The following is an 18,339-nucleotide window of genomic DNA, read 5'->3' on the forward strand; positions in this document are numbered from 1 at the left end:
CTAAAACATATCAATTAGTAGTATAACACATGGTACAATATACAGACCACTGCATTCAACAGCTTCAAAATACCTTATCTTAATAGTGTAGTGTGGATAGCCTTGTTTTTAAAACCTAACAATCTAATTATGTTTCCATTCTAAGTTGTCTTGCATTCAGGCATCAGCTTAAGTCAAATGTAACATGCAAACAGTAAACATTATATTTATCATTAAATAAATCCATTATTTGTGAATATAGAAAATGTAATGTCAGTCTTATTGTAAGTTAAAAGTTGATTGTTACAATAATAGTAACACTTTTCTGTCTTCAGGAGAAGCCTGCGATTTAGGTGTGGGCATCGGCAAGTTGGCAGTAAGGATGATTCCTTTTGACAGGATCGCAGTTTTGGAGGGCTCGATCACAACCAAAGATGTTGCCATTGGAAAGCTTCATGAATGTAAGTATGTTTCTTTACTGTTTTACACTAGTGATGAAAAACGCAGGTGTACTGTAACCAAAATGTTAAATTACATCAAATCTGTAACAAAAAATACACTATGAATATGAAATATAGAAAAAGTAAAATCAGACCAAAATATCTCCTATGTACAAAACAATAAAGTAGAAAGAGGGGTCAACCAGAGAAAGATATGATTGCAATCACATGTGCGAAATTGTAAAAATAAAGTCAACAGAAGACTTAATTAAACTATATATTTTACCTCTCCAGTTTTTTATGCATGGCACTCATTTTGTGGAAGCACAATTATATCATATTAAATATAGAAGGCAGGATTTGCACTCTGCCTTTACCCGCTATGCCACTTGTGAGCCACAAATTATTATTTTTAAAGTGTAAAGGTACACATTAAAACTTCTAAATAGACTTGCAGATTTTCTCAGGGTGATTTTTTCCGCTGGGCATCTCAATATTTTTTTGTTTTTATTTACATACCATTACAAGATAAAATGTTAGGAGCTAAAAACAATCCTCATTAAATATTGGGTAAAATCAGTGTCTGAAGCTAAAAGCAGCTTACATAAAACCACATGCCTGGTTTATTGAGTATTGCAGTACTAATTGTATTATTCATTATTTTATTTATTTCTCGATGACATCAAGAATACAACAGACCAAATTAAAGAAAGTGCTACGGACTTTGACATGGCTACTCATGGACTGGGCTTTCAAATGCTTGATGTTTACAGTTCTGTACTTCAAAAATGTGCCGATTCCCAGATAGAAAAACTGCAGAATGTGTAGTTTTAGATGACACTGCAAATAAGGCATCCTTTGCATATATGTTCATTATTTTAAAAAAAGGGCTTGTTCAAAACATTAAGAACATTTCTAAGCAAAGAAAACCTAAAATAGCATTTTATGTAAGGCATTTTCTTTTCTATACAACCTCTTAAATATATATTTAAAAATGTACCATAAACATACATAAATAAAGGTACTGTACAACATCTCATATTTATAGTTTCTTGTTTTATTTGTTTATGATTTAAATATTAGCAGTATTAAAATGTAAAACTGCACATACATGCTTCAACAGACTGATACAGAGCAATACAAAGTACTGGACCCAATTGTGGAAAAAAGTGCTGCACAGAAGAACCCTCCTCCCCACTTCTCAGCTCTAATGACCCCCTGACATGTTCCCCCTTTGAAAGAAATTCAGTTCAGGCTTAGATTTTTATGTTAACAATTTGCTTTTACACTACTCGCTACTTAAAGATTGCACTTTCTATTTACTACAAATCATATTTTTACAACTTCTTTACAAAGTGTTACAATAATGCACATTTAAGTGTTATTTAAGTAATCTGATTAAGAGAGAAAAGGGAGACATACCATATCAAATATCGACCAACTTGGCCAGAATACAATCATCAGCAATTAGAACTATGCAACATATATTTTATTTTTGATAACATGCTGCCACTATACATATAAATAGCTATTTCACTCTTACTTGAAGAGACCTTTGAGGTCCTTAACAGTTGTAATTAACCTCTATACTTTGTCCAGTTTTGTGTGCATTCTGTAATTCAAAAATAAAGGCGTGGGCTCATAACAGCACACGTTCAGCTCGATTTTAGTATCTGATTCTTTGCTCTGCTACCAATTATTCTTTTTCTAAAGGAACAGACTTTGAATTTGGAATCAGGTCTATGGGTATATGTAACAGGGAGAGACCTGGACTGGCCGTCTGACGCATGCGCGATGCTGCAGGAAGGGGGCGGCAGTCCCGTTGGGTCTGCCTGCCAGTCATGGCGGTGACACGGAGAGGTGGGGAAGAGGGGGTGTGTGCTTTTCCCCTCTCTGAGTGGCTGGGAGGCGGACTTTAATGGGATTGCTAACCTATAAAGTAACACTCTGTTGTTTCCTCAGATCTGCCCCTTTAAACTGGAACAGCGAGCAAGGCGGTCTCGCTTTGCCTACCAACAGACGGGAGGATAACAAACGCCCGGAAAGAAAATCAAAGAAAATAATTTTAAAGAAAGAAAGGGGAAAGTGCGGGATCATTGGGCAGCCCCAGTATTTGTTATAGTGAGACAGCAGAGTGTAGGACGGAGTCCCGGGTCGTACGGGTAGCGGCGACTGGGGAGATTCACGCTGCGAAGTGCAGCACATTTATTTTGTAGTTTTTCCTTACTGTGCTTTATTTTCCCTGTTTCTTTTTGCCTTTTTCGTTTGTTATAATTTGTGAGCACCTGCGAGTGCGGGACTGCAGCTGAGTACCCTGCCGTGGTATTCCCCGTTGGTTCTGGATACCATAGCTGGTAGCCAGACCACGGACCACAAGCGCCCTCTACGGGCTCAACGAAATCGGTACACCTCACCAGAGTACCAAAAGAAAATAATAAAACTGAGCACCTGTGTGGTGTTGTCAACTACCATTTCTGTCTCCCGTGTCAGTGAATACCCGCACCCTCCCACACGTGGTGTCAGAAGTGGGATTCACTGGCACTGCCCAAACAAAGCAGTGCACCCACCAAAGGAGAAGGAATGGATGCCGTCCAATTTGCGGCCATGATGGACCTCCTGCGCCAGACCCTAACTGCTGCGGTGCAGGGGGCTGCTCGACCGGCAGGTCCTGACCCCAGGTTACAGAGACCCACAAAGATGACAGCCGAGGATAAACCCGAAGCCTACCTGGAGGTGTTTGAGGCCATGGCGACCTCGGCCGGGTGGGCTCAGGCACAATGGGCCAGCTACCTCTTGCCCCAGCTGACGGGAGAGGCACAGGCAGCAGCGAGAACGCTATCCCCTGAGAGGATGATGGACTACCCCGCGCTGAAAGCGGCCATCCTTAACCGCGTGGGGGCTACCCCAGAGGGGTACCGGCGAAAGTTCCGGGAGGAACGGTTCTCCGCAGAGGAGCATCCCAGAACGATCGCGCATCGTTTAAAGGATTACGCCATGGGCTGGCTGAACCCCGACGCGAGTACCAAAGCCAGGATAGTGGAGGTGATCGTGGTGGAGCGCTTCCTGGAGTGCTTGGCACCGGCACCTCGGCTGTGGGTGCAACGGCAGGCACCTGCCACTCTAGATCGGGCGGTCGAGTTGGCGGAACAGTACCAGGCAGCAGAGCCAACGCCAGCAAGACTGCCTGGAAGGAGTACAATTGCTGTATCACCCCCTCCACTGGCCCCGGAGAAGGCGAAGGGACTGGGGGGAAGGGGTAGACAGGTATTTGGACGGGGGGTGTCGGCGGGAGCTCCCGGCCCGGGAACTGGGGCAGGGTGGGGTTACCCACGGGCTGCCGCGGTGTCGGACCGGGGTCTCACGCGGCCACCTTACCGTCGAGCCCCTTTGATGGCTCCAGTGTTTCCACCCCTTGTTGAAGCTCCGGGACGAGAAACCAGCCCACCAAGGTGTTGGACGTGCAGGGAGGTGGGCCACATCGCGCGGGACTGCCCCGTGATGGAATGTGACCTCAGCCGACCAGGTAAGCATGTTCAATTACCTCAGTCACTCCAGCAGACGGGTTTTGTTATTCCTGTACCGTGTTGACAAATTGCCCCAGACCGGGGAAGTGCGTCACCAGTTGCTGATTCCTCATCCCTTTAAGGAGGATTTACTGCGGCTGGCTCACGCTATTCCTTTGTCTGGTCATCTGGGTAGGGATAAGACTAAAGCAAGGCTTGTGTCACGGTTCTACTGGATGGGGCTGGATGGTGACGTCAGACGTTTTTGCGAACGTTGTGGGGAGTGTCAGAAGGCTAGTCCTAGAGCCGTCCCACGAGCCCCACTGGTGCCGTTGCCCCTAGTGGAAGCTCCGTTTGAGCGTATTGGAATGGATTTGGTTGGGCCGCTGGAGAAGAGTGCGGCGGGATACACACACCTATTGGTCATTCTGGATTACGCCACGCGTTATCCCGAGGCCATTCCCCTTCGCTCTGCCTCAGCCAAATCTGTTGCCAACGAGCTTGTGAAGGTCTTTTCCCGAGTAGGGATTCCCAAAGAAATACTAACCGACCAAGGCACCAACTTTATGTCCCGACTAATCCGCGGAACATGTAAACTTTTGGGGATTAAGACCATTAGGACCTCGGTGTTTCATCCTCAGACCGATGGTCTTGTGGAGCGTTTTAATAAAACCCTTAAGAACATGTTGCGCAGATTTATTAATAGTGATGTGCGTTACTGGGACCAGCTGATTCCTCCCCTTCTCTTTGCGATCAGAGAGGTACCCCAGGCTTCCACGGGTTTTTCGCCATTCGAGCTGCTGTATGGGCGAAGACCCCGGGGTGTGCTCGATCTGGTCCGAGAGATGTGGGAGGAACAGCAGGACAATTCGACTAATACAGTCCGGTATGTGTTGGACCTGCGCAAACGTCTTGAGTCTGTGGGAAAATGGGCGCATGACAATTTGCAGCAGGCTCAGCACAGACAGGAGACGCAATACAACCGAGGAGCCCGGTTGCGCACATTTCAGCCGGGGGATAAAGTACTTCTATTATTACCCAGTTCTGAGTCGAAACTTCTGGCTAAGTGGCAAGGACCCTTTGAGGTTACACGCCGGGTTGGGAAGGTGGACTATGAGATCTGCCAGCCGGAGCGACGGAGAGAGAAACACATTTATCATATAAACCTCTTGAAGCCCTGGCTGCAACCGGAGGCATTGGTAGTGGCGCAGGCAGATGACGTCACAGACCTGGGACCTGATCTTTCTGTGGTGGCGAAAACAGGGTCGGTACAGATTGCAGAAAATCTGACACCAACACAGAAATGTCAGGCTCGGGCCCTTGTGACGGAATTTCCTGATGTGTTTTCTCCCGTCCCGGGCCGGACTCGAGTAGCCCACCATCACATTGAGACTGAGCCGGGGGCGCTAGTTCGCCAGAGGCCGTACCGCATACCTGAGCGCAAGAGACAGGTAATAAAAACGGAAATTGACGAAATGCTCAGACTGGGGGTAATAGAGGAGTCCCAAAGTGACTGGAACAGTCCGATTGTTTTAGTGGATAAGCCAGACGGGTCCACACGATTTTGTATTGACTTTAGGCGAGTTAATGAAAAATCGAGGTTTGACGCTTATCCTATGCCCCGGGTAGATGAATTGCTGGAGCGTCTAGGCACGGCTCATTTTATGACGACACTGGATTTAACGAAGGGGTACTGGCAGATACCCCTGACCCCGGAATCCAGAGAGAGGACGGCGTTTTCGACTCCCTTCGGGTTATACCAATTTAGGACCATGCCCTTTGGGTTGCACGGAGCACCAGCCACTTTTCAGCGGATGATGGATCGCATTTTGCGGCCCCATCAGCAGTACGCCGCTGCTTACATAGATGACGTGGTTATCCACAGTGAGGATTGGCCGAGTCATCTGTGTAAGGTAGCGGCGGTATTGCAATCCTTGCGGGAGGCTGGGCTCACTGCTAACCCAAAGAAATGTGCCATTGGGAAGAGTGAGTCGGAGTATTTGGGGTATCGAGTAGGGGGCGGCCAGATCAGACCGCTGATTGCTAAGGTGAAAGCCTTGGCTGACTGGCCGGTCCCTACGACCAAAACCCAGGTGCGCTCTTTCTTGGGACTAGCGGGCTATTACAGGAAGTTCATTCCGAACTTTGCCACGCTCGCTGCTCCCTTGACAGACCTCACCCGGAAGGCTGCCCCAAATACGGTTCAGTGGACGGAGCCGTGCCAGAGGGCCTTTCTCGCTCTGAAGCGAAGGCTGTGTAGCAAGCCAGTGCTATGCAGTCCTGATTTCAGCAAGAGGTTCACCCTGCAGACGGATGCGTCAGAGACAGGTCTCGGGGCAGTGTTGTCTCAGGAGGTGCGGGGAAGCGAGCACCCGGTCCTGTATATCAGCAGGAAGCTCCTTCCCCGTGAAAAGAACTATAGTACCATCGAGAAGGAGTGTCTCGCGGTAAAATGGGCAGTCGAGTCACTCCGGTACTACCTCCTGGGGCGACACTTCACCCTGGTGACAGATCATGCCCCCTTGGCATGGCTTCACCGGATGAAAAATAACAATGCCAGAATCACGCGGTGGTACTTGGCCCTGCAGCCCTATGCCTTCAGGGTTGTCCACCGAGCAGGTAAGCTCCATCTAAATGCTGATTTTTTCTCTCGGGAAGGCATGGGGGTGTAGGATTTCGAATGGACCGGTGGTGCCATTCTGGGGGGGAGGATATGTAACAGGGAGAGACCTGGACTGGCCGTCTGACGCATGCGCGATGCTGCAGGAAGGGGGCGGCAGTCCCGTTGGGTCTGCCTGCCAGTCATGGCGGTGACACGGAGAGGTGGGGAAGAGGGGGTGTGTGCTTTTCCCCTCTCTGAGTGGCTGGGAGGCGGACTTTAATGGGATTGCTAACCTATAAAGTAACACTCTGTTGTTTCCTCAGATCTGCCCCTTTAAACTGGAACAGCGAGCAAGGCGGTCTCGCTTTGCCTACCAACAGACGGGAGGATAACAAACGCCCGGAAAGAAAATCAAAGAAAATAATTTTAAAGAAAGAAAGGGGAAAGTGCGGGATCATTGGGCAGCCCCAGTATTTGTTATAGTGAGACAGCAGAGTGTAGGACGGAGTCCCGGGTCGTACGGGTAGCGGCGACTGGGGAGATTCACGCTGCGAAGTGCAGCACATTTATTTTGTAGTTTTTCCTTACTGTGCTTTATTTTCCCTGTTTCTTTTTGCCTTTTTCGTTTGTTATAATTTGTGAGCACCTGCGAGTGCGGGACTGCAGCTGAGTACCCTGCCGTGGTATTCCCCGTTGGTTCTGGATACCATAGCTGGTAGCCAGACCACGGACCACAAGCGCCCTCTACGGGCTCAACGAAATCGGTACACCTCACCAGAGTACCAAAAGAAAATAATAAAACTGAGCACCTGTGTGGTGTTGTCAACTACCATTTCTGTCTCCCGTGTCAGTGAATACCCGCACCCTCCCACAGTATATAAAGCTCGATTAAGGGGTTCTTTGAGCTGATATGAATGCATGTCTATAGCATGGCTTCTTGCTCTTTCAATGCGTTTTCTGTAAGCATGCAGCCTTAGAATTTTTATTTTATTGCTGGCCATGCTATACTGTCCAAATGCTAGTTGGTGTGCACGTTTTACTACAGCATTCAACTCTGGAGATTCCTTATAATCACTGCTGTCACACCACTCCTTTAAGTCTGAAATCATCTTCTTTACACACAACTGTTTATTGTGTGATTGACAATTTGCTGTGGTATTCACAAAGCAGTCCGTTACCTCTTGGTTAGGGTTCTGTGTACCAATTAACTCAGAAAGTCTTAGACAGACACATATTTCTCCAAGACTATTGGCAAGACAGGTACACTGTTGGTTTTGCACATGTACTACTCCAAAACTACCAGCACAATGTACAATTAAATGTTTTCCATCCCACTCATAGCAATGCTGTTCAGTTAGTGAACTGGCTAATTCTTTTCGAATTCCATCAATATCAATCCCCTGTTCTTTGCACATCATTTTTGCAAACTCAATATGCTTGCACAAATTACCCCTTTCAGAAACGGCGCATTCACATTTCATGCTAATTAAATCCACAGCATAACATTTTGCTTTATCTGCTTCTGAAGGCACTGTGCAATGGCCACCTGATTTGTAAACAAAATTATTTTGAAGGCCTTTGTTCTTCATACGTAATGCAGATTCTGCAGTATCCTGTGTTTTGGAATCAGAAATCCTCTGAGCACCATGAAGACCTTCCAGATACCTGCACCATATACAAGACAGAATACAATTAGTAGAGCAGTATTCTATTATTCACATGCTAAAAAAAGTTATGGGTTGTGTAAATTATATACATGACAAAAATGCATTTACCTGTGGTACACTATCTCCTTATTTGTACAGATACTGAAATAAATGTACACAACAACTTTATGTTCTAGAAAATTACAAATATAAAGTATAATGTATTTATTTTTTGAAATCCAACACTCATTTGCAACACTAGACCACATAAAAATGCTATTATTGGAAATGTTACACAAACCTCTAGTAAGTGACCACCTTGGTATTAAGTAGTAGAAGTAGTTCATCAACTCGTCTGTTTGCATAGCCATGAAGAAACTGATACTTCATGCTGAAAAAAAATCTATGGGAAAAAAAGAAAAGCAAAAGCAATTTTTTATTTTTTTTATTTAGTATCACCAATTTTTTTCCCTTTATCAGCAATTCAACTTGGCTGACCGCAACAACTCCCCGCCTCCTCAGGAGGGATGAGACAAAACATGCGCCCTCCGATACGAGCACTGTCAAAGCCATATGCTATTTTTCGCACTACAAGCCCAGAGCTCCCACCCCCTAGCGAACACATCGTTTGCAGGAGTCGATGCAGCTAGAAATGCCAACGCCCTGAACCTGCAGGCGCCAGGTCAATTGTGCGCCATCCTCTCAGAACTCCTGGCCAAAGCTGGCAATGGCATAGGCAGGATTCGAGACAAGTCTGTCTCTTGCCTATAGTGCTGCAACTTATGTTTTTACATAATGCATACCTCTCAACAAGGTTGTTCGTTTTACTGTCTTGGTGGTAAACTCTCCGTCCAAAATTGGCCCACATGTCTGCATTTCGAAACCAATGGTCCTGTAGATACTGTGAAATTACTGAACTGCCAGTTTCTCTGTCTGTTTTGACAATCACTTCCTTTGACATCTTTTCAAACTCGGCAGCCTAAAATGGATGAAAATAAATATAAAAAATGTTAACAGAAAGACATGCATACCAAATAATTTTTTTTCAAAAAATACACGTTTGTCAATATACAAATTCTATTAAAAAGATGGGTAGTATAATTATGGTAAATGGATTATCCATGAATGAGCAACAGTATGTCATTATTGTGGTGAGAAGGAAATTAAAAAGCAAACTTTGAACTCATCAATAAAGATCAGCACCTTATGACATTTGCTAACGTGGAAGAAAGAAAGAAAAAGAAACTTACTGTACTGCATTGTTTTAAGGCAATCATAGACCTAATCACTTCATTTTTTGCAGACAGATTCTGACTGCATCCTTCATCACGTCAGACAATCCATCTGTGTACCGCCTTTAAAAAACAAAAAACTAAACGTTGATAATTATCACTGTCTAAGTCTGTGTTAGAAAGTACTATAGCACATGGTCTGTTTTTTGTTTGCTTTCAAAATTGTAACTATTGTACACTGATTTTTTAAAACTTATTGTATATTAGTTTTTTAATTAGTTTTGAATTTGCTATGTATCATGGATTGTGTAAATTACATAATAAAAATGATCATTATAATAAATCAAGTATAATCAAATCTAAGTATGAAGACACATGTAAAATGCAATTGGAATGAACAGTTTTCTGACTCTGCTACTTTGTTTCACTTTTGTTAGATCACATTAAGGAACAATGTTTTCATTTTTTATCAATCAGATTGTCATTCAATTCCCTTCCTGTAACCTTCAGACTTTGGAGATACCAAATTTCTACCTGTGACAGAGATCGAATGAGTCTTAGTGTTAGATCTCCCTCTCGACCTGTGAGAGCACGGTATACGAGGAACAGAGTACCCTTAATGAAATGGCACGACAATTTATTCCGTAGGGTAGATGGAAGTCGGTCAGTTCGGAAGGGGGCGGAGCCATGGCACCCGAGCTCAGTGACCCAGACGGTAAGCGGCGTGGCATCCGAGGACTGGAGGAGCGGATGCGCTCGTTAACCTCTGGGTCATGGGTGAGGGTATAAATAGGGGGCATGGCTTGAGTGATCTGTTCCTTTGCATATGGTTAAGTTAAATAACCGAGAAGGAGCCCGTACCGTGAATAAGCCGTGAGTGTTCTGTGTCTGTGTATTAACACTGTGTGTCTTGTGTGTTATTTGTCACAGAAGATTACTGAGCACGATCCGGAGCTGCAGCCGCAGGCCAGCGAAAAACCCGGACTTCACCACTCACCTTTCACTACCAACTGTCTTTGTATTTGCACCTTTTAGCACTTGAATCACGCACTGTCTTTTGTGTTCGTGTTTAGTGTGGGTGTCGGAACGGGACTTTGGGGTTGCAGGTCAAACCCGCGGGATTATAAATTAGAAGTGATACACGCCACTGTATCACTTCCAGCACTATTATTATTTACAGGTTTTGCCTTGAGGCTCTGGACATTTACTAAAATAAATAAACACCCTTGCGCCTGTACCAACGTCTGTCTGTGTAATTATTCTGCACTGCACTCACCTGAACGTCATTACCACTTTGCCAAACTACCATAAAATCTTTTTTTTATTTTATAATGCACACAAGTTTGCATTCTGTCATTTTGTCAAAAGCTGGTCTGGGAGGAGGCAGATATTTTTCTGAATATATAAGGCAGGGGTAGACACCCCTGGTCCTGGAGTGCCACAGACCAGTGATTCCCAACCCTGGTCCTGGAGGACCCCCTAACCTGCTGGTTTTTGTTCCAACCGAGCTTGCAATTACTTAATCAAACTAATAATTTGCCTAATCAGATTAATTAATTCTTTTAAACAGTTGGGGTTCCAAGTTAGGTGTAAAATTGTATAAGGAACTTGAATTCTCCAACTTTTTATAAGTTACATGATTTAAAAAGTCCAGTTTAAACTATTACTTAAATTAAGGGTTCAATTAAGTAATTGAGAGCTCGTTGGAACAAAAACCAGCAGGGTAGGTGGTCCTCCAGGACCAGGGTTGGGAACCACTGCCACAAACACTTCAGTTTTTTGTTTACCCCAAGACCCTTAATAAATTCATTGACTCATTGATTAGCTTAATTTATCAGAATTACCATTTGTTCCAGGGATTTAATAATTGATGATTAAGAGATACCTACAAACTCTGCAGGATTGTGGCACTCCAGGACCAGGGTCGCCACCCCTGATATAAGGCTTTAAGACCTTGTATGTGAATTCTACATTATGGATATAAATACCCACTCTCAAGTACTTTTATACTAAGTGCAATTGAAATCAGTAGGTTATCTGTAGATATATTTAAGTAATTAGTCATTGAGGGTCGATTGCACTGTACCAGTTAGTCCACTTGATTCAACTAACTAGTGCAGGACTGGCTAACCCTGGTCCTTGAGTGCCACAGGGTCTTCTGGTTTTTGTTTTAACTGAGCCCTTGATAACTTAATTGACATTATTAATTGGTCTTAATTGGTCAAAATTCCCATGGGTGCCAGTTGATTAGTGTTTGATGATTTAGAGAGACCTATAAAACCTGCAGGATTGTGGCTCTCCAGTACCAGGGTTGGCCACCCCTGAACTAGTGGAATGAGGAGGTTTAGTCCATGTGCTTGGACTACAGTTAGTACTGTACACCTCTATCCTGAAAAATTTGTGGCCGTCCCAAAAGGTTAGCATTGAAATTCTGTTCAATATTTTTCCATGCCATTTTACGTAATACAACATTCTCGTCTTCTTTGCTGGTGCTGTAAGCTTTGTTAATGTAGTTTTTAATTAGGTGTACTAAATACATCTTTTCCTCTATGGAAAATCTTGGAACTCTTTTAGATGACATTTATTCTACTGAAGGGTTTTTAAACTGTTAAAAGTTTGATGTGACTTATCTTCTGCATTGCTTCTGATATTGGTCTACATGGGCGGTCTAACGTGTTTTGCATGTTCACATCAGCTGAACCAATTCACATGATTAACTATTTGGTTTTGGTACGGTGCAATCAGGTCTAATTTGCAGCATTTGCTAGACTGCATTTTAGTCCACTTGGTATGGACCAAAGTCATTGCTACACTGCAATCAACCCGGAATGACCCCTAACCGAAAGTGGTTTTGGTTTTTTACCTGAAGTACATGGAACCAGCACAGCAACACCTTTGCATAAGGAAACACTGTGTGTACTGCATTGATTTCTTTCATGTCCCTATCTACCATGTCACATCTGCAAAGGGAAATATAAAAAGGAAGTAATACTTAATCTGTCTATCACTTCGTAAATTAAGAGAGCTGCATACAAAGCTGATTGTACCGCTACAAAGCCCATGTGTAGAATTGTTGCTCACAAATGTAAAAGAAACGTACGCTCCACATCTATTGGCACGAGTTATTGAAGGTGCTCCTGAGGATTTACCTTTTGGTTTATTGGACCTTTCACATTGCCACTGAAAGTGATTTTCCCATCTTTTTTTGATAGCTACAAATGTGCCAGTTCCATTCTCCTTAAGACATGTCAAGTGATTTTGCATAAAATCCTCTCTTGAATCTCGTTTTACAATATGTATCGTTCTCTGCACACGTGCGTCAGACTCCTTGCGCAGAGAGTCTTCAAGTGATGAGATCCAGAAACGTTCCATTATCTCACTAAAAGGAAGAAAAAAAAACATTAAACAATTTCTCAGTGATGTGTGTCATTCCGTAACAAATCACTCAGAAAAGTTGGATTTCGACCCACATTTAAAGGAACCTTCTGACGTACATCATCAATTCACCTCCTAAGAATAAAACATAGAGAACAGCCTTATGCAAACATTAACACAGTGCCCATCAAATGCCACCAGACACATGTGCCCATTATAAACCAGCCTGCCAGGCATGTGCCCAATTTAAACACCCAATATAAACCAGCCTACCAGGCATGTGCCCATTATAAACCAGCCTGCCAGGCATGTGCCCAATATAAACCAGCCAATGTAAACCTGCCTTCCAGGCCTCTGTGTTTTAACAACAGTAGTCTTACCAGCTGGTAAATTAATAATTTAGTTTAGAGTAACCAACCTTGTTATTCTGTTACCAATATTTGCTTAAGACATAGGACATTAGCATAACTTCAGCTGACATGCCTGGTAAGTTTATTATATTTTGTATTATCATTTTTAACAGCAAATCAATTATAAATTATGTGTAACTGAATGTTGTGGATCACTGTGAACAACTTGCACACACAGTACAGCATAAATACTATGCTGCACATAAAGTGAATAATTAAAATATACGTTTGAACAACAAAACGAGGCAAAGTTAGAGATTAAGCATCACTAAAATTTGAAATGATAGCTACACTTAAAAAAAAACGTTATATAATACAACTTAACAGAAGAAGATATTCATATTTAAGGCGTAACTCAACATATTTGAATGCCTTTGTGTGCATACGTTCTGCTAAAAACGGTGTATTTTGAGAAGCTGAATAAAACATCCTACCTTTTTCATTCCAAATCTGTTCTGCTGCAAAACCTTGGCGCGCAGTTTTCAGTTTGAATGTGAGGGCGTGGAAACAGGCAGCTTTTGCCCTTAGAAGGCGTGTTTCCTTTGTGATGTAACTGAGGAGGCGGGTTTTCGCAGAGAGGTGTTTTATTATCTGCCTAATAGGCAGACCTGCTTGCCAGTCGAAGTTCGGGCAAACTTCTCTCCTGTGCGTATAATTACTGAAATCTATGCATGAAAGGCAACGGCAGCAGCAGAGCCGCTCCGATGCCAATCGCCATACCGTCTACACAAACCGTTTGTTCTGACACAAGCCACATAACGTACAATTAGCGGGGCTGAGCAACAAGACTGTGAAAGTGATACCTCAGAACACCAAGGAAACAAAAAGCTGTAGATGAGAACAGGGTATTTTAAAAATACACCGGTGGCTGCAAAAACGTACTGACAGCACCACGAGTTTGACAACACATCACAAACGCATGCTTCACTAGTGTGACAAAAATGTTGGTTACTTGGTCCCCGGTCTTAAACAGAAAGTGACCGGAAAAGTACTTCTCACAACTTTGTTCACATACAACAAACAGTTAAACCATAGCCGCCAGGCACTACTATATCAATACTTTTTAATGAATACGTCGTTAAAATGTAGTCTATGGTAAGCTTCTAATTTATGTTGGAAAACGTCATAACAAAGGTGTTTTAAACCAATAAAACAGCAGGTAGTCTGACTCCAAAAAGTAAACAGAAAATAAACACAAATAAAAAGGACTTAAAAACAGTTTAAACAAGTCATTTTATCTGAGGTATACATAACGTACGGGTTACAAACGCGGAAAACACTAATACTTAGAAAAGGTAGTTTTTGCATTGAACGTCAGGCAAGCGTAATTATTTGTAATAGGAACTTACAGATTTAACTGTAGCTTCCCCAGGAACATGATGCAAAAACAGTTTTAATACGATGCTACCTTAGAAGAGCTCACTTCTGAAACGCACAGCCACTGACATTGACTTTGTTGTTTGTTTTTCCTACCTTTGATGATCATAAAGGATGTGTCCAGGTGAAAATCAGCGTTTCCCGTGAAAAGTACAATCTGCCGCAGAGAGTGAATAGTAACACTCTCAAGTGGAAGACGTGTTAAACGAACGTGATGTTTCCTTGGGTGGCTAAATTATCCAATGGGGGTATTAGGTGTCAGGGGTGTACTATTCATTCATAAGTCATGACAGGGTTTTCTGAGGCAGAGTGGATGAGTAAAAAAAATAGAGCAGCCAGATTCTCTTTGTGTGTCTCTGGGGTTTAGGGGGTGCAATATGTTTGGGCTTTTGATTAATAATTAGCCATACTGATAGCGTTTTGCTTAACTAGAGTCTATTTAGGATTAATATTGCTTTTATATTGCGACTCGATCATTTTATATGAATAAAGGTCATTTTAGATTTTATATCTTATATTTTATTTTATTATCGTATAATAATTGTTGAATGTATTATTCATGTACACGGCCGGGATTTTGTAATATTTATACACAACCAATTCATATGACTAAAAGGCAAATTACAGTTTGTAATGGCGTACGCGACTTTAGTGTTCACTTTATTGAAATATACGATGTGCTTATTAATACATGAATTAATGATGGCTGGAATTCAATAACTGCAATATTTCTTTATTCTGTCATTATAGTTATATGTTATCTATCTATCTAGCTATTTGTCTGTCTGTCTGTCTGTCTATCTGTCTGTCCCCAAAGTGTCCCAAAATATATTGTAGATATGATGTAGGTATATTGTGTATAAATCACACAGGGATGGGACAGAATCCCTGCTATACTTTTATTATTATTATTATTTATTTCTTAGCAGACGCCCTTATCCAGGGCGACTTACAATCGTAAGCAAATACATTTCAAGTATCACAGTACAAGTAATAATACAATTAAGAGCAAGATAAATACAATGACTTTGGTTCAAGCAAGTACAAGTGTGACAAAATACAATTCAATAATACAGCAGATAACAGTGTCAGTGATAGTTACATCAGGATATGATTAAATACAAAATACTACAGATTAAACACTTGGCAGATTACAGTATTCTGAAGTATAGGATTAAATGCAGTAAAATAGGGGGCAGATAAGAGCAAGTAAAGCACATTTAAAGGGGAAAAACAGAGGAGTTCTACAGGTGCTGTCTGAAGAGGTGAGTCTTAAGGAGGCGCCGGAATGTGGTCAGGGACTGGGCAGTCCTGACATCTGTAGGAAGGTCATTCCACCACTGCGGAGCGGTCCCTGCAGTTGTGTTTGTGTTCTGTAATCTCCGCTGTCTATGTTTACGTGTGTTTGTTCCCTCCCGCTGTATTCCGCAGCTGCTTTGTTTACCTTTAGTGTATGTGTTCCTATGTATAATGTAACCTGTCTGTTTGTCTTTTTTTTTTTTTTAACAGACGGCCTTATCCAGGGCGACTTACAATTGTTACAAGATATCACATTATACATTATTTCACATTATACAGATATCACATTATTTTACATACAATTACCCATTTATACAGTTGGGTTTTTACTGGAGCAATCTAGGTAAAGTACCTTGCTCAAGGGTACAACAGCAATGTCCCCCACTGGGGATTGAACCCACAACCCTCCGGTCAAGAGTCCAGAGCCCTAACCACTACTCCACACTACCCCACACTGTCTTCCCTGGTCTGTTAAGATTGGTTGTTATTAGTCTGTCCCCATTGATCCTAGTGTGTGGATGAGGGCCAATGGGATATGTGCCTGAGCCCTGATACCCTATTAGCATAAGGGGGATGGGGCTAATGTTATAAGAAGGCGCTGCGACACCATCTTGTTGTTGTATGGAGTAAAGTGGTTGAATGCAGAGAAGCAGACAGAGCAGTGGACTCTGGTGGGTGCGAGCTAGCGTCCGAAAATAAAAGCATTGAACCAAGAACCAAGCGTGTCTCCTGTTTTCTGCCTCCTGTTGAAACGCTACAGTGGTGTCAGAGCGGGATTTGAGATGGAACCCCCGAGCGTCAAGCAGGAGAGGTTAAGAGATGGAGAGATGTACCATGAGCTGGAGCAGCTGCTCCAGTGCAAGAAGGAGCTCGGCCTGATGGAGGGACAGGCCAGGTTCAGTGAGGAGAGACGAGTCTTGGCCAGCGCTGAAAGACGGTGGTCACCAGCTGTAGAGCACATGGGGCCCAGCTGGGTCCCGCAGAGTGCTGCGCCTGATACCCGGAGCCAGGAGAGATGAGTCTTGACCCGCTCTAGAGAATGGCGTTCACCAGCAGCAGAGAGCATGGGATCATGCCGGATACCTGGAGCCAGGAGAGACCACAGGCTGATCAACCTGAAGGCGGCGACAGTACAGCAGGACGGCAGAGCACAAAGTTGCCCAGCTTTGATGGCACCACGAACTGAGAGGCCTTCCACGCTCAACTAACTGTGCTGGGTAAGCTGTGCAAGAGGAGCGAGGGTGACAAGGCACAGCAACTGACGGCGGCACTGAGAGGGGATGCCCAGATGGTGCTGTTGAACCTGGTCAAGGAAGAGATGCGCAGCTACCATAACCTGGGTGAGACCGCCTTCGACCAGGAGGTCTGGGTCCAGGATCAGTGCATCCTGGGGCTCAACTTCCTTCAACGGGCGACAGGGACAGTGACCGGGGCGGGGCCGTCTCTCCTCCTAGATGACCATTACCATCCCCAGCGCAACAGTCACTGCATGAACCCTGGTAAATGCCAGCCCTTTCAAGGGCTCCTGCAATGGGCGCGATCCGAGAGAAGAACACAGAGGGATGAAAGAAACAAGCCACCCCCCACCTGGAAATGACAGGAAGCCACCTCAATGAAGCCATGGGGAGTGTACCGGTGCAGCAAGGAGGGACTCAAGGAGCAGGAGAGCGACCAACTCCTCGCACTCCTACAGGAGTTTGAGCACCTCATTGCAGTCAGACCGGAGGATGGAGGATGGACTGGGATGGTCCAACACCAGATCGACACTGGCCGATTCCCACCCAGTCGGGAACCACCCCACCGGCTGCCCCTGTTCCGACACAAGGTGGCTGCAGGGATTATCCAGGAGATGCGGGGGGCTGGGGTGATTGAGCAGAATGCAGAGAAGCGGACAGAGCAGTGGACTCTGGTGGGTGTGAGATAGCGTCCGGAAATAAAAGCATCGAACCAAGAACCAAGCGTGCCTCTCCTGTTTTCTGCCTCCTGTTGAAACACTACAATACTGTCAATAGGGTCTACTGTGGTGAAGATAATTAAATTGTTTTCAAGGGAAGGGAAGTTGAGAGTTGGAAATCTGCAGTAAAGTGTGTTCTCCAGAGTCAGCACATTTGAAACTGCTCTCTGTGAAACACCATGCAGAAGCACCTGCCAACTAAGCGCCTATCCGCCTCTAGCAGGCTGTCAGATAAGCCTTGTTCATTGTGACTAAAAATGACTTTTTTTATATCCCAAGAATCCCAAATCAGGGGGAAACCTGGAACAGCCATTATCTACAGTGCATGCTACAGCTTAGTCGCTCCCAGTAGCAGCTGGTGGCTGTAGTGTTCCACAATGTGTGAGTTTGCTTTGTTTGACAAAAGATGTGTCCCCTAGTTGTTCAATAAATTATATTATTACCCAAGTAGTATCTATAAAATAAACAGCAGATACTGCATGGTTCATTATGGAATAATACTATCACTCAAGACTAGCCTAA

The 18,339-nt window shown here is 43.9% G+C and overlaps 1 protein-coding gene across 1 annotated transcript; it reads right to left on the reverse strand.

Annotated features, from left to right (window-relative positions):
• Positions 1 to 3,406: 3,406 nt before the first annotated feature.
• LOC117420487 (uncharacterized) lies at positions 3,407 to 17,196 on the reverse strand. The gene is made up of 8 exons (XM_059019220.1): positions 17,073 to 17,196; positions 16,697 to 16,946; positions 12,910 to 12,912; positions 12,266 to 12,362; positions 8,974 to 9,149; positions 8,300 to 8,446; positions 7,389 to 8,189; positions 3,407 to 3,662 (listed from the first exon to the last, which is right to left on the reverse strand). Exons 1-8 carry the CDS (start codon positions 17,194 to 17,196, stop codon positions 3,407 to 3,409), a joined length of 1,854 nt encoding a protein of 617 aa, XP_058875203.1.
• Between the last annotated feature and the right edge of the window lie 1,143 nt (positions 17,197 to 18,339).

The sequence above is a fragment of the Acipenser ruthenus genome, chromosome 1 (assembly GCF_902713425.1).
Source record: "Acipenser ruthenus chromosome 1, fAciRut3.2 maternal haplotype, whole genome shotgun sequence".
In the NCBI taxonomy this organism is placed as follows: Eukaryota; Metazoa; Chordata; class Actinopteri; order Acipenseriformes; family Acipenseridae; genus Acipenser; species Acipenser ruthenus.

Coding starts and splice junctions, on each gene's coding strand:
- LOC117420487 (XM_059019220.1), bottom strand. CDS start 17,196: ATGGTAGCTGCGCATCTCTTCCTTGACCAGGTTCAACAGCACCATCTG. Junction 8,447..8,973: donor ACGAACAACCTTGTTGAGAG/GTATGCATTATG, acceptor TTCCAATAATAG/CATTTTTATGTGGTCTAGTG. Junction 3,663..7,388: donor GCTTTATATACTGTGGGAGG/GTGCGGGTATTC, acceptor CCTTCCCCCCAG/TCCCTTCGCCTTCTCCGGGG.